This window comes from Anabrus simplex, chromosome 1, assembly GCF_040414725.1.
Source record: "Anabrus simplex isolate iqAnaSimp1 chromosome 1, ASM4041472v1, whole genome shotgun sequence".
Lineage (NCBI taxonomy): Eukaryota > Metazoa > Arthropoda > Insecta > Orthoptera > Tettigoniidae > Anabrus > Anabrus simplex.
Window position 1 is genome coordinate 42,917,284 of NC_090265.1, and position 17,552 is coordinate 42,934,835.

Genomic DNA, 17,552 nt, shown 5'->3' on the forward strand with positions numbered 1-17,552 from the left:
CTTGATATTTTTCCAATAATCGTGCATTCTCTGGCTATGCTTCTCTCTTCTTTCCTTTGTCCAAAGGGCACCTCTTTTATTTACATGATGGTCTATCCTGAAGCCTCTTTTGTTTGATTATTCTTCTGAGAGGTGGTCGGTTTCTGATGTCATTTTCAATTACTCCCAGTTATTGAATGTCTTTTTCACTTCTGTAAATCATGATGTCCCTATCTTTCTGTTTGCCCAGTAGTTGAGAAGCCGGTAGGTCATCCTAGTTAGGTTCATTCTCGTGACATGTCCATAGAAGATCAGATGCCTCCTCCTGCCTATGTCTGTGACTTTTTCAGTATAACTGTATAGCTCCTGGTTTGGTCGCCTTCTGTACTCGCCATCTACTTTTATCGGTCCTAGTATCTTTCTCAAGATCTTCCTCGCCTGGACCTCCAGTTTATCCAACAATCCTTTCCTGTTCATCATCAAGCATTCTGTGGCGTATAGGGCTTCTGGGCAGATAACTGTCTGGTAGTGCCTCAATTTGGTGTTATAAATGTTCTTGGTCAGTCGATATGCTAACTCTAATTTGTTAATCTAGGTTGTTAGTGCTACAATAGCAACCTTCAGAAGATTACTTAGTATTTCCTCCTCCTCCTCCTCCTTCTTTTATGACCGCATAGGATCACTTTAGTCAGCCCATCGTTCAGGTCTCTTTGAAGGGATTGTTCGGGCTATGCGGTCCTCCCAATACTTCTTCAGACGCTCCAATTTTCGTGCCCTTTCCTCAGTTGAAAATATGCGTGTTGTTGGTTTGTTTCGTGTAAGGGTAAAGTGGAGGTTGGTATTCTTGAGTTTTGTATTCAATTTTATCTTATTTGTGGTGCCTTCTGTTGTAATGCCCATTTCCTTCAGATCCTCTCTTACTTCTCCGATCCATTACATCCAGTTGTGGTATTTTTTGAGATGAGATTGTGTTGTACTAGTTGTTCCAGAAGTCTCGAATCCTGCATCCTCATGATATGTCCAAAGAATCCCAGTCTCCTCTTATGCATAGTATTTGTAATGGGTTCTAGCTATTTGTACACGACTTTGTTAGGTATTATCCACCACTGTCCATCTTTCTGGTATTTTTTGCAGATGCAGGTCCTTCTAATCCTCCATTCAATTTTCTGAAGTCTGTCAATCTTTGATTGTTTATTCAGGTGAAAAAGTGTTTCTGCTGCATATGTACCTTCCAGTTTTATAACTGTGCTGTAGTGTTTTATTTCAGCATTTATTGACAAACATTTCCTTTTGTAGATATCCCATGCTAATTTTTGTGCTTTAGCTAATCTATTTGTTCTTGTTTGGATTGAGATTTTTCATTTAGGTAATGAGTTATTACTTCTCCAAGATATTTAAATTGAGTTACTATTTTGATTTTACTACCATTTATGGTAACTTCTTTTAGTTGTGTTGGTTTTTGGGGCATAATTTCTGTTTTTTCAAAAGATGTTTTGAGGCCAATATTATTTGCAAATGTTTTGAAGTTCTGATATCTGGGTTTTCGCTTCTTTTATGTCCACTGCTAGTAATTCTAAATCGTCAGCGAAACCCAGGCAATTTGTTTTGATTTTTCGGCCAATCTTTATTTTTGAGGGACATTTCCTAAACCATTCCCTTATTACCATTTCTAGAGCACAATTAAATAAATTTCTTTCATTAGAAAAACATCAATAGATTATCCACGTGTTCTACAAAATGTGCCATTTTGCTGGTGTTTTAAGTGGAATAGTCTTTCTTCCTCCTAATTGTCATGTTCATGATTTAACAATCAAGAATCCAAAAATCTGGAGGCAGTGGATATGAAATATGCCACAATCAAAAGGGCTACCTTTTTCTATTAATGTTCAAGTGATTAACGATGCCAACCTCCAAATCAGGGAGTATATAGTTCTGGCCAAGTTCTGTAAATATCCGAGGCTATATGAAGTGGGGACAAGTTACAAAGGAATCCTGAATAGTGTGGAAAGAATGATAAATATCTATAAAAGATGGTTTCCTGTTCTTAGCTGAGGACTGCGATTCAAATATTGAGACAGCCTGAGTATTTATGCTGATTCCACGCGCCATCTATCACATATGTACTCAAACATAATTGTATTGGAGCCCGCTGAAAAACAGTTTGGTTCTGCCACTGCTTTCTAGATTTTCCCTGTTCGTAACTCTCGTAAGGGTTAACGAATTATATCTGCCATCCCAGAAAATGCTTGAAGAAACCGACGGGAGCAGTGACGGAGTGGCCATGGCTGGCCTGCGGCTCTACAACTCTGCATTTTGACCAATCAACTGAGTAGGGGCCTATTTTGAAATGCTGCTGGACAGTACTGTGAGTGTTAAGGGGTCAAAAAGTGTTACCATCAGAATGGGTGGTAATGAAAAACAGAGGTGTACAGAAATGTTGATGGAACTAAACTTCTACCGTACGTTGTCTTGAAGAGAAAGGCGCTTCCAAAAGAACATCTACCTGCTGGTGTTATATTCAGAACTCAGGACTCCGGTTGGATGGACAGTCTCTTAGTGGAAGACTGGCTGAAATGTGCTCTGCAAAGTTACCCTGGTCGATTGCTTGGACGGAAAAGCTTGCTTGTTATGGACAGCTACCGCGGTCACACAACAGAATCTGTGTAGAAGCAATCCAAGGATGCAAAAACCGATCCAGCAATCATTCTGGGTGGATTGACATCATGTTACAGCAGTTGGATGTCTGTGTAAACCATCCATTCAAAGCAGCCTTGAAACAGCTGTATACCGAGTGGGTGGTGGCTGACAATCATGCACTGACGCCAACTGGTCGTATTAAGCACCCAGAAATTCAACTGATTTGTTCGCGGGTAAAGACGGCGTGGGATCGTAGTATCTCTGGTGACCTTGTCCAGAAAAGTTTCCAGAAGTGCAGTATTTCTAATGGTGTGGATGGCAGCAAAGACGATGTTGTGTGGGAAAGTGATGGTGAAAGTGATAGTGAAACCTCCGCAGTTGGTGCCAATGCACTATGAGAGCTATGTCTCATTTCCAAAAATAATGTCCAATAACGGACCATTATATTGGTATTATAAATTTACTCATTCAGGACAAATATTTTAGGTTCCCTATGGGAATCAAAATCTAAATCATTTGATGGCCAGGCAGGCATCTATTTTTGGAAATGAGACATAGCTCTCATAGTGCATTGGCACTGCTGGTGGCTTCAAATAGCCTATGTAGTGGCCTCCACGGTATGCACTAGCCTTGCGTCTTGGGTGGTGTGCTAAGTCCCAACTGACGAGCCTAACTTAGCACACGAGGGCGAAACGCAGGCAACCAAGAATGAGTTAGCTGGAAAATTCATCATGTCCAATAACGGACCATTATATTGGTATTAACATCACTGATCTCAGGAAATAGTGAAAAGAGAATGGCGTTCTATTAGCCTCTACAAAAACATTTCTCAAATCTACAGAATGGCATCAAAACATGCGAGCTTACAAATTCTTAGAAAGGCCATGGCTCAGTGGCAGAGTTATAATGCGTTTACTGTATCTGACGTTTAGTAAAATTAAGTTTTATAGACAGCACGGATAATTTCGTGACGGATCGTCGTATTGTAAAGATATGTGTAATGGGTATTTCCGGAAAAATTTTCATTGGGTTCTCGTCGATACTAATTTTCAGTTAATGTTTATTAAACACTTGGAAATGTAGAATAATTGTGCAGCCGCAAGAAAATATGGCATAGGCCTAACTAAAGCCAATATTCGGCGTTAGCGTTGTCCCAATGGGGACACGTTTTTTAGCCCCTCTCCACCACCCTTTTGCCCTGGCTAAACTGCCATTGAAATTAGTATCACTTTAGAATTTTATTCCAACTCAGTTTTAATTTTATTTCCCGTGCGACTTGTGTCACTAACTGTAATTGCATCTTCTCCGTCTCCGGAGTTATTTTCCATCGTTATCTTTTGGTCTGGTGTTGGGCCAGGTGTGGGACGAGTTTCTGCTGAGGCTCGCGAACCTTCCTCCCAGCCGTGCTTCGCGTTGCTTGCTGGCGGAGTCATAGTCGATTGTTGCCCGCCATTAAGGTTGGTTCGGTTGACCAAGATGCAATGAAGGCATGCTTGGTGTCTTCTCTGGTGCTGGAGTTTAGCCCAAACCATGGATGTGGGTTAAATTCCCATTGAAAAGGGGGTCTTCTCACCCTTACATCATCTGTAATCGTCCTCTTAATTTGGATTTTATTTGCATCCTTCTGATAACAAACGTCGTGAGTATTGTATCCGGGAGCTAACGCGTCCCCATCAGTCTGCTGGAAAATGTTTCTTATCATTTACTTGGAAGTGACCTTCAACATCTGGACTGTTGACTTCGGAAATCATATTATTATGGATTTTGGTGCAAGCTATTTCTCTCAAGTTTCTCGGCATTTTCTTTAGTCTGTTTTACTTATCACCATTCTCGGGTTTCATTTGTTATATTGTGTTTGTTTCATACTATGTGTACTGAACTTTAGAAAATTATTTGTAGCTTGGTAAAATCAAAATATATTTATTATTATTATTATTATTATTATTATTATTATTATTATTTGTATCAATTTAGGAAGGCTTGGCTTGGGCTGACTCGGCCTAAGCAAGGAGTCACCCTCTTTATTATAAAACTACAGGTACATATATGTACAAATATTTACAACAGAAATAATTACAACATATACATTTATACAATACATACAAACAACTTCAGACTTCTTATGTCCCCATTTTGGGAATCTGTTCTTCAGTATTACTGGAACTGCGGCCTGGAACTTCATGCTGTTTGGCGTGAGTCAGAGGAAAAGTCGTTCCTAGGAACTTTCTCACAATGTGGCAAGTGCTCAGGAGGGTGGCTTTCTGTAGTTCTACGTATGTGTGATGATTCAGGTTTAATGTGGCCAGAGAGCTGTGCAAAAATTTTGGAATAACACCGGTACATGATATTACTATTGGAACTGTGGTGACTGATTATAGTTTCCACAGGCGTTGTATTTCTATTGCCAGTTCTGTGTATTTTGATATCTTTGTGGCTATTGTTTGCAGATTGGAGGTATTTGGACAAGCAATTTCTGTAAGGGATGCGGATCTTTTTGATTTATCGATTAGAATAATATCTGGCCTATTGTTGCTGAGCGTGACATCGGTTATGACTTCTCGGTCCCATAGTAGTTTATATGAAGAGTTTTCGAGAATGGGTGGAGGTGTATATTTCCAATATGCAGTTGATGACTGAAGAAATCCACATTTTACAGACAGTTTCAGGTGAATGATTTTTGCTACCTGATCATATCGGTGCTTATAATCGGTGTTGGCCAAGTGTGGGCAACCAGAGACGACGTGCTGTATGCTCTCTGTAGTTCTGGAACAGCGGCGGCAGTTGTCTGAGACAACTGTCGGATCCTTCATGATAAATCTACGGTAGTTCCGTGTAGCAATTACTTGAACTTGGATGGCCATAACAAATCCTTCTGTTTCTGGGAAAAGACCGGAGTAGGTCAGCCAAGCGTGCGACGCAGGTTTATCGATATGAGGCTGATCCAGTTCATGGGGGTATTTCCCATGAAGAGGTTTTTGCTTCCACATGGCCATATTCATCTCTTTTGTAGGTGGGGTAGAAACAGGCATTTCTGGCGACGACAGATTGAGAGGTGTATAGTTTATATCAGCTCTGCAAACAGCATGATGAAGACACGATGTATCAGCTCTCGAGTGGAAATATTCTCTTAGACTTGATATCAGATTGCTATGTAAATTGACAATGGATAAGAAGCCCCTACCACCTTCTGATCTCGGGAGTGTAAGACGTTCGGTTGCACATTTAGGATGGTGCATATGGTACCGGGTGAGTGAAACTGCTGTTTTCGTTTGTAACTGCTGAAGTTCTGTTTGGGTCCATTTTATGATACCAAAGGAGTATGTGAGCAGTGGTACGGCGTACGTATTGACTGCTTTGGTAAGATGTTTAGCTGTCAGTTTTGATGATAGTACCTTGTTGAGGAGTATTATATATTGCTGCGTGACATTTCTCTTGATGTCGGCACGTTTCATACGAGTGCTCTGATGAAAACCGAGGTATTTGTACATTTCTTCTTCCTCCAGCTGTTGTATGGATTCGTCGCTTAAACTCGAAGGTGTCCCTTGTGCTGAGGAGGATCCTCTGATGACAGTTTGGGTTCTGCATTTGTCCAATCCAAACTGCATGCCTATATCTAAAGAAAACGTCTTGGTAATTGAGATGTTGGAGATGGGGTTTGGTAGAGGCATACAGATTAATGTCATCCATATAGAGTAGGTGGCTGATTTTGAATAGTTCTTCTCGCTTATTCTTAATGCTAAATCCATACCCACTTGTGTTCAGGAGGTAGGATAGTGGATTTAATGCCATGCAGAACCATAATGGACTCAGTGAGTCCCCTTGGAAGATCCCTCGTTGTATTGGTATGGGTCTTGTTGCAACACTGCAGTTTCTTAGAGAAACGTGAAGTGAGGTGTTCCAGTCTGCCATTACCATCTTCAGGAAGTGAATGATTGAGGGGTCAACTTTATATAGTTCCAGAACATGTATGAGCCAAGTGTGTAGTACTGAATCAAAGACCTTTTGGTAGTCAATGAAGCACGTGTATAGGTTCCTGGATTTATGGTGTGCTTGTTCCCGGACCACAGTGTCTATAATCAGTTGCTCCTTGCACCCCTTGGTATTCTTCTTGCAACCCTTTTGCTCCTCGGCAATGATGTGGTTTTCCTCGCAGTGTTTCAGAATTCTGTTGGGTATTATAGATGTAAATATCTTATATAGAGTAGATAGACATGTTATAGGCCGATACTTCGCTGGATTTTGCAGATTTTCATCCTTTGGTTACAGATATGTGATGCCAGTGCACAGGAAAGCTGGGAATGTTGCCGGGTTGTCTAAAAATTTCTGGAAATGTTGAGTCAGAAGGAAATGAGTACATGTAAATTTCTTGTAGTAATAATTGTGTACACAATCAATGCCTGGGGCCTTCCAGTTCTGCAGTTTCTTGATGCTCTGTTGTATTTCTCCGATCTCAACAGCCTTGGTTGCCATATGCTTCACTTCTTCTTCTTCTTCTTCTTCTTGCGTTCCGGCCTTCTAAGGACCACGTTACAATTTCAATTGTTCCTCCTTAGTTCTTTCCTTTTCTTCCAGTATTCTTTCATTGTTTCACTGTGTTTCTTTTTCCTGTCTTCAGTCCACTTTGTGCCTGTTTTCTTTTCCTTCCTCCCTTGGAATCCTTCCATTTGTAAGACTTTCTTCCTAAAAATCTTTCTTTCCAATAATTCTTCTTCTCGTATGTTGTTCCTTTCCAGGTCTTTCTTGACTTCTTGAATCCAGGTGGTAGTTGATTTCTTTTCCCAAAGGTACTTGAAGATTCGTTTAGTTAGTCTATTGTCATCCATTCTGTAAATGTGTCCAAGAAATAGCAATCTCCTTTTTCTTATTGTTTCTGATATGTTTTCTACGTTCTGGTAAATTTCATTGTTACTTCTTAATTTCCAAAACTCTGCAATTCTTGGAGGACCTAATATTTTCCTTATAATTCTTCTTTCTAATATTTCTAATTTATCAAGCTTGTAGTTCAGTGCTAGACATTCGCTGGCATAAAGGCATTCTGGTTTCACTACTGTGTTGTAGTGCTTTATTTTAAGTTTCCTTGATAAGCACTTTTTGTTGTAAGTATTCTTAGTTATACCGTATGCTCTTTCCATCTTTTGTATCCTCTCCTCTATAGCAGATTTTTCTAAACCATTTTCTTGAATTGTCTCACCCAAATATTTGAATTTCTTTACCTTTTCTATTCGACCAATATCCGTTGCTAAAAACTTTGGGGCACTTTTTATATTCGTCAAAAATTTTGTTTTCTCGGCAGAGATTCTCAAGCCTGTCATGTTGGCTGTCTTTTCAAGGAGATTGACTTGCATTGCTGCATCTGTAAGGCTTTCTGAAAGTATGGCAAAGTCATCTGCAAATGCTAGGCAATTTATTGCAACACCTTTGCTCTTCTTCCCCAGCATGAGTGGCAATATTTTATATTCTTTCAGTTTTTCATTCCAAATTCTTACAATTTTCTCCATGACACAATTGAAAAGGAGTGGAGATAGACCATCGCCCTGCCTGACACCTGTATTTATTTTGAAAGGTCGAGATACTTCACCCATAAATTTTACTTTCGAGATAGTGTCTGTAAGTGTTTCACGAATTAGGTTTGCCAATTTAGTTTTAACTCCAAATTCACGGATTACTTTATCTAGGGTTTCCCTATCAACAGAGTCAAAGGCTTTTTTAAAGTCAATAAATGTTACAACTATGTCTTTGGAGTTTATTAATCTGTGTCGAATTATAGATTTCAGGTTGAAAATCTGTTCGGAGCAAGATCTTCCTTCTCTAAATCCACCTTGATATTCACCCAATTGACTGTCCAGTGTCGATTTTACTCTATTTAGTAGTATTGTTGAGAATATCTTGTAAGCAACTGGCAAGAGAGATATACCTCTGTAGTTGTTGACATCCTGGTTGTTACCCTTCTTGTGTAATGGGTGTATTAGAGCCACTTTCCAATCCTCTGGGATCTTTTCTGTTTCCCAAATTTCTTCAAAGATTATTTGTAGATCTTCTATAATTTTTGGTTCAGCCCATTTTAAAAGTTCAGCTGTTATGGAGTCTTCCCCACTAGCTTTGTTATTTTTAAGATTTTTTATTGCTTCCTTTATTTCTTCCGCTGTTGGAGGTGAATCAGCTTCTAGATTTTCCTGAATTTCTGAAAATTCTAATTTATGATTTGGCTCAGGGCAGTTCAGCAGGTGTTCGAAGTGTTTTGCCAGAATCTCACAATTCTCGGCATTGTTAAGGCCAATATTACCATTTGCATCTCTGAAGCAAATGCTCCGGGATTGATAACCTTTCAGGTTATTCTTAAAGGTCTGATAGAAATTTCGGGAGTTATTTTTTACAAAATTATTCTCAATTTCTACTAGCTGCGATTTTTCAAAAGATCTTTTAACCTGCCTTATTATTCTTGTTGTTTCCTTTCTTTGTTGTTTAAATAGCTCATAGTGTTCATTCTTTCCTGAACATTTCCATTTTTTCCACTTTTTCACTCTTTCCATAAGTGCTTCCTCACATACGTTATTCCACCATACTTTCTTTTTAGTTTTAACTGATCCAAATACTTTCTTCGCTGCACTATTAATCTGTTTAGATAATTCTGGCCATTTGCCATGCTGAGTTATTTTAATTTCTTCCTGAAAGTTTTCTATAGTTGCTTGTGTAATGTTGAGCCTATCTATGTTGTATTTCATTAATTTTCTCGGCCTTCTTTGATTCCTGCGAGGTAGAAGCTTTAGCTTAATTTTAGAGAGGTAATGATCGGAGTCAAACTCCCCACTTCTTATTACTTTAACATTCATAATTTCCTTAATACTTTCTTGAGAAATAGCTACATGGTCCAACTGAAACTCACCTAACATCAGATTTGGGGACACCCATGTTTTAGCCTTTCTTGGAAGTTTCTTGAAGAAGGTCGACATTAATTTTAGGTGAAAGGATTTACAGAGATTAATTAGTCTCATGCCATTTTTGTTTGTTCTTTTGTGTGCCGGATATGCCCCTACTGTTTTGCTGAAAACTTTTTCTTTGCCTATCTGTGCATTAAAATCACATCTTTCAGTTCACAGATCCAATGGGCTTCCGCATTGTGCTCTATTGGGTTCGACCATACTCCCGACCAATAGCTGTGAATTTTTTCTTCGCTGGGCGTATTTCCATCTCGTGCTGCATCTTGTGTTCTCTCGTTCAGATTGATGTAGAACTGTTTCTCATTTCTTTCGAACATTGCGTTCTGTGATTTTATCTCTGTGGTGTCTTGGTATCTTTTTATTATTATTATTATTATTATTATTATTATTATTATTATTATCATTAATTTGGTAAGAAGTTAAATGTATCCGATCTTCAGTTTTAAAGTATTTAGCCTGTGTGGGTTTTAGGCCTGTGTGTGTTTTCACCCAGAAGTCCGGGTTACATTTGTGCTTTTCTTTCCCCATGGTTAAGTTTTTATTTTTTTATTTTGGTTCTGAGGCTTGTGCCTTTGGGTAACGATCTGGGTTTAGCATTATGTGGATTGGTGTGGCATTCCTAGTTTGTTTACGTTGCCATCACAATACCTATGTACTAGTGGTTATTATTCTGCGGTTGTTTCCTGTGTTGTCTTGGGGTTGATTTGTACCTTTGTGATACTGTGGAATTTTGGTTATTTTGACTCAACCCTTTATGTTATTTTATTAACCTTTCTACTTTCTCGGGGTTGGCAATTATGTCCTTGCGACAGTTTTGTTTTCATTTTACGTTGACGTATGTATTTTGCATCGAACTCTTTTGGGGAAACTCACCGGATTACACTGTAGTAAGTTTAAAAAGGTTGAAAATTGTTCCTTTTAAGTGACCTAAGTAAATGCTAGTCAGTTATACCTCTACGGTCGTCATGTTATCAGAAACATAGTATTAGTTTATTTTATTTGTAAGTGAGCGGCTCACAACTAGTTGATATTTGATCCTTCTGTTTTGTTTTTGTTTTTTTTAAGATCGTTAAATCATTTGAAGTCTATAAAGTCTGTATTTGTTACGAGGACGATGTTATTGATTTACAATTTAATTTTATGAATTAAAATTTTCTCATTTTTCTTAATGTAAAGGTGTTCATTCTTTCACTCATTTTATGTGTTCTGATGTCCAGTACAGTGGTTGGTTTTAATTATCCATGGCTTGTCGTGACACCCCTCCACTAGTTAAGGTAAGTCCTTGTTTATTTGTTGTTTGGTGTGGAGTGAATTGTGTCTGTGATTCCACTTGTTACTGATGAACTGGGCAGTAGTGTAACTGCTAGTTCGTATTTTGGACTGCCATTACGGTAGTACTTATGGTGTTTAACCACGTCACGGGTCAGTGTGAAACAAAGATAGCTAAAAACTGCGTACTACTGTATACAAAAATTGCATTCAATAGCCCGCAACAAGGACGCTTTAAAGAAGTCGAAGATGAAATTGTGAGGTATGTGCTCGAAAAACGCAAGGGCAACTCATTCGTTGCCCTTCAACGCCCGCGATTAGGCGTATATATCGCTAGCCGCCGAAGTTGGCCGAACCCGGCAAGCGAGGCGTGCGTGTCGCGGCCGGTTGTAGCTGACGCTGAGTAAAAGTAACAGTTTTAGAGACAGCAAGAATATTTTCCTGATGGATCGTCGTATTGTAGAGACACGTGGAATAGATATTGCCGGCAAATTTTCAACGGGTTCTCTTCAATAATACGATGCCAGTTTTCATTTTTCATTTTCACACCCACGGAAATAAAGAATAATAATGCAGCCGCAAAAAAATACGGCATAACTAAAGCCAGTGTTCAGCACTGGCATGAAGACAAAGATAGTCTAAACATATGATTTTACAAAATACTTTTTAGGCCTGATTTACATTTTTGAAGGAAAAAGTGGAGGTCATATTGCATTCAGGGTAGTCTTAGATGAAATTAAACATACACTTTCACATAGTATCAGGTTTCGAAAAACAACAAACAAGTGAGCCGTAGTGTGGGTATCATCCGTCAAAACGCAAGTTTTGAACAAACTGATTGCCGTTTCATACCGATTTTAATGTGTATACGGGTTTTCCAGACTTTTACAAAAAATCGGATATAACAACAGTCCTCTATAGCGAGTACATTTTTTGCTATTATGAATTCTCGCTATAGCAGACTTCTACTGTATTTGTGTCGTCTTTAACATTAGAATTCACCTAAGATAGAGCCCTATCCTCGCAGATATGCAGTTTGCCCATAGGGCATCAACCTGCAACAGGCCTCTCCAGAGGCTATACGCCATCTTGTGCTTCACAGAATACATAGATGGTAGCTTGTTTACTGGTAAACACTGGTATCACAATCACTGAATTTTGCAATAGATTTTGCAGAAGTTTCTCATTCATCCATTTTTCGAAATGTCTAATGTTCATTTGATCCAGTCGCTCAGCCAACTTTCTACAGAAGCTTAGAATTTGGGAAGAAGACATTTGAATTATCCACATTAACAATTGAGACTCTGTTTCCTGAATCTAAATTAGCTTCTTCCACTCCAACTTTTCCTACTGGCCAGGGTTGAAGAGCTAGGAACTGCACAGTAGCATTGCTCCATAACTCACTATTTCCTATCTATTACTTTCCCTTTGTTGTATCACAAAAAAAAAAAAAACAAAAAAAAAAAATCAAGGATTTTTTTTAAATCCCATCATTCCAAATATTTAGTACAAATTAACTGTATAAATCAACAATGCCTAATAAAAATTTGACTATTGTCTAATGTTTCTTCCGGAGTGTATTACACTACACAACATTTCACCCATACTAAGACGTAAAAAAAGCAAGACATAACAACAACAACAACAACAACATCAGACACATAAACCTATAAATGGAGATTGTCAAGTAACTACTGAAAATGTCTGCTGAAATAAGTCCTCCTGAAATGGAAAAATGAGCAGATAATATGATGTTACTAACATGGAGTGGATAACCTTGTACGGTCATTTCCCTTCTTATTTCTGACTCATGAGAGTAATTTGCTAACCTTTGTTCCATAAAGATTCTCCAAATTGAGTAGCGCAACCCACACATTTAACTTCTCTTGCTCCTCTCTGAAAGAAATGGTCTTCAGTGCACGATCTGCAACTGCTCGTGCCTTTTCAATTTCAGTAGCCTGGAAAAGACAAAAAGAATAACAGAAGATAAATTTCAGGCTGGAAAACATAGGTCACATAAATTCACAGACTACACAAATAACACCACCAAAATGTAACACATTGTTACCAGATTAATACCTATTTATTCTTTCATTAACACATTGAGTACTATAACTATTTTATCAAACTCTTTAGCTTTACAGCTTAAAAAGCATCCCAACCCCAGCATTTTAATTTTCTTTTGAATGTTTAAACATTACCTAAGATTAAGGTGTGGGAACTACAACAGATTGGAAAAAGACCAACTATCAGGACCGTATAACAGGACAACTGCCTACAGAAGAAGTGGAGAGTGGTGAGGCAGAGTGGACAAGATTTAAAAACACCCTGATAAAAGAAGCAATAGAGGTCTGCAGGAAGACAAGTGCGAGAGTAAGGGAAAAAGAGACACCCTGGTGGAATGAAAGAGTAAGATCCTCAATAAAGGAGAGGAACATAGCACAAAAAGAACGAGATAGAGAGAAATCCAAGCCAGAACAAGTAGGGGACAAGGGGAAGATCAGAGACCTCGAGCAAGTTTACCGGGATAAGAAATTGAGAGTTAAACGAGTAGTAGAAGAGGAGAAGATAAAGTGCTAGGAGAAATTTACTCAAAAACTGAAGGAAGACAGCAGAGGCAATATGAAACTATTGTTCAGAGTGATGAAAAACAAAAGGAATTCAGTTGAAAGCATGAAAGCAATTGAGGATCTTAATAGAAACCTGGCTAGGAAATAAGAGGACATCAGAGAGGTTCTGAGGAATCATTTTGATCACCTATTGAACAAGGACAAAGCAGATCAGAAAACAAAAGCACTACCTGTTGAAACCTGCACAGAGGAACCTCCCATTACATGGGCAGAAACAGAAGCAACCCTTAAGAAGATGCCGCAAGGGAAATCCCCAGAAATCGATGAAGTCAGCATGGACATGATTAAAGCAGCAGGAGTCCAGGGTTTACAGTGCCTACACAGAGTGCCCAATGCAATTTGGAAAGATGGCAAGATACCTACTGATTGGAGCAAGGCTGTCATTATCCCCCCGTTTAAGAAAATAAATCACCGAAAATGCTCCAACTACCGGGAAATAACACTCCTTTCTCATGGGCTTAAGATTCTTGAGAAAATCTTAAGAGAGCAGATTGCGAGTCATCTTACCTTATCTTCAGTGTCCGTATGTTAGCGGGAAAACATTGAGGAAAAGGAGATGATCTGTTTATTGTTTTCCTTGACAATGAGAAGGCATATGACAGCATTGCAAGAGAGAAGATATGGGAATGCCTGAGAAAAAGGAATGTGCCAGAGGGACTGATGAGGAAAGTTCACATGCTGTATGAGAACGATACCAGCTGTGTGCAACTGAGTGATGGACATTCATCCTGGTTCAAGACCGAAAGTGGAGTCCAACAAGGCAGTGCACTATCCCCATTATTGTTTATCCCCATCATGGATAACATAATGAAGAACATCAAGAAAACCTCTGGTGAACTAAATGCAATGGCCTTCGCTGATGATGTTATGGTCTGGGGAGAAACTGAAGAAGAAGTACAGTAACCTTAACAGGAAGGTTAAGTTCCAGGAGTTCAATCTCAAGATAAGCGAACTCAAAATAGTAGTGATGGCACGACCACCGAACATCATGCTAGGAAACCATCCACTAGAAACTGTGGAAAGCTTTACATACCTCAGCAGTGTAATATCTCGAGATACACTAGCCACAAAGGAGGTGGCAAACAGAGTGCAAAAGAGCTCTCACTTTTACCAGCAAGTATGAACACTCCTCTGGGATACCAAAGTACCAACAAAATCAAAGCTGGTGATGTTCATCAGTACTTCATACCAATCTTAACCTATGGTATTGAAACCTGCACCCTCACTAAGAAAGACTAATCAAGGTTGCAGGCATTCGAGATGAAGTTCCTTAGGTCCACAACTCAAAAAACCAAACTGGACAATTTAAGGAATGATGTGGTTAGGAAGGAAGCTGGGATTGTTACACCATTGTTAGATCAGGTCAGTATGTCCAGACTGAGGTGGTTTGGGCATGTAATGAGGATGGAGCCAACAAGGACGGCATACATTAACTTGGAGCGACATGTGGCAGGGAAACGGATGTTGGCAAGACCAAGAACCCGCTGGACGGACATTGCAGATCAGGGAAGGACACTGGAGGACGTCAATAACAACAGAATGTATCTCAATAAGCCAGAATGGCAGGAGTTCATTAACATGCCAGTAAATTTACCAATAGGAGGCTGACATATCTGAGTCCGGATTGAACCCACTAACTTGAGCTCAGAAAGCTAGCGCCCTATAGTCTAGGCCACACAGCCCAGCTAGCTTCCAAAATTTCCCCCACATTCATTACTTTGTCATATCCTTCAGTTTCATTGCCGATTCTTGTGATGAAGTCGCCCATTAACACTATCTTGTCCTTTCTGTTAATCCCAACTATGGCATGTCTTGGTTCTTCATAAAACTTGTCTACACTTTGAATATACCAAGATGGTTTCCATTCTAATTCCTGCAACAACCAAATCTCCACAACATTAATTCATTTACGTGCCTCACAGAAACCATTATGTGTGATATAGCTTTCATAATGAATGATCCCACCTCACACTCTGCCCCTCGCATTTCAACATCTGCTAAGAACACTTTCTTAAGAAGGAAGCCATATGTTCCAGTGTCGAAAGACTGAAAAGCTGTCAAGTTACATGTTAAGAACGCCTCATAATCTAAAACATGTAAACCTATCTTCTTTGCTGATTCAGCCACTTCTACTCTGTGTCTTCCAGAAGCCCCATTAATATTGATAAGCATCCCAGCAAATTCTGTTTATTTTCCTAAGTTTTTTCCAAGGTGTCCCTGCTCATCAATTGAAGTGGGATTCTATCATTCATATAGGTCTGTGGCTTACTGCTAACATTCTTACTTATACCTACACCCAGTGATCACTCTCACTATAACAGTTTCTGGACCACAGTAGACTGGGTAGTCCTAGCCACATGAGCAGGAGGAGGAACAGAAAAATGTCCAAAATGCTCACTTTTATCTCATAAAAACTGGTATACCAGCTCTCAGGACCACGCACTGGGCCACTCGGCCATTGCTCATCGATGGCGATCTGGTATGTAATCTCTACTCCAATAAATATACCTTTGATAATTAACAATCAGTCTTGTCAATACTTAAAGAATTGTTTAATTAATTATTATTTTTTTTTTTTTGTCACCTCATACACTGTACATGTTTTGAGGACCTTACTGTCCTCTTCCTCACTGGTTTTTCTCTCTCACTATCAATTATCTCTTGGACCTCTTTATTACATATCAAACACCAAAGTTCTAAACATCTCTTAATAGAAATCCAATATGTGTCATAATTAAAATAAAATAAATCCCAAATATCATAAGAATACAATCAAGTTATTAAAATCAGCATCTCATAAAAATTTTACTACAATCTTTATCGAGGACAGAGGGAAATACCAGCAAAGTTTAACTGACATGATCTCTGAATTGGAAGATTTTAGTAAAAATTTTATGAGACACTAATTTTAATAAATTGATTGTATTCTTAGGTAATAGACAAGGATGATATTTTTAGAAAATTGTAAATAGAATAGTGTAGTTTTAGTGTTCTTTTATGACATTTAGGATATATATTATTTTAATAATGACACACATTAGAACTTTGGTGTCTGATATATTATAAAAAAGTTCAAGAGATAACTGGTAGTGAGAGAAAAAAAAACCGCTGAGGAAGAGGAGAGTAAGGTCCTCAAAACATGTATGATGTATAATTAAACAACTCTAAGTACTGACAAGGCTGATTGTTAATTATCAAACGTATATTTATTGGAGTAGAGATTGTAGTCAATACAGGCCATTATAAAATCAAACCACAATGGTGAAGATAATAAACTAGTATACAATGACAGAAACAACACCACGGACCAAGATTAAATAGTTAACTAGGGAAAAATATGAAGATGAAAACTGATTTGATTAGAGGATAAAACAAATGATCTGAAACTGAAGAAATAGCAAACAGCAGCAGTTCTTTAAGAATAAGCAGACCAGACTCACATAGCACTGTATACCCATTGCGTGAGTGAACAATCAGTCTGTAAACACACTGTTCATATCAGAATGTGATCGGAAAAAACTGAAATCATTTTTACTTGCATAGCTAGTATCAAATTATACACAAATTATAATCTGAGGATCCAAAAACAGAGCAATAAACACAGTGATAGAATTGTGGAAACGAATTAGGTCTCTCCAGAGGAATGCAAGTTTCTAATTCCTGTCTTTTTTTTCTAGATTCTTTACCTGAAGATGGAAAGCCATATACTTGATCCAATACATGGAGTTGTTAGGAGATGCCAATACAAGGCGATCGAAGTCATCGGCAGACTGTGGGTTTCTTTCCGAGTCCATCAGCTGTTGTTCCACTTCCCTCAGGCGCTTCTCTTCCAACCGAGCAAGCTCACGCCTTTCAGCAGGAGTCAGTTTCTTCTTTTTCTTAACTTTCTGCAAGGAAGAAAGAAAATTATTTGTGATGACCTTCAAGAAAATAGCATGTCAAATTCAAGTAGAAATATATCAAGCCATAGATCACTGATCGTCTATGGCTTCAACTACAGAATGAAGGCATTTTGATTAAATGCCATCTGGACTGCCCACGTGTCAATTATGATGATCCATTTTACTCCACCAGTTGGCAGAGAAAGAGATCTCTGTTG

General features: G+C 38.7%; 1 protein-coding gene across 1 annotated transcript in view; it reads right to left on the reverse strand.

Moving 5' to 3' along the window:
• The window catches only part of Rrp5 (Ribosomal RNA Processing 5), a 385,044-nt gene that overhangs the window by 85,997 nt on the left and 281,495 nt on the right, over positions 1-17,552 (reverse strand). Inside the window, exons 15-16 of the mRNA XM_067156013.2 lie at positions 17,140-17,340; positions 12,653-12,781 (exon numbers count right to left, since the gene is read on the reverse strand). Coding sequence (XP_067012114.2) covers positions 12,653-12,781; positions 17,140-17,340 — 330 coding nt within the window. The remainder of the gene's footprint in view (positions 1-12,652; positions 12,782-17,139; positions 17,341-17,552) is intronic.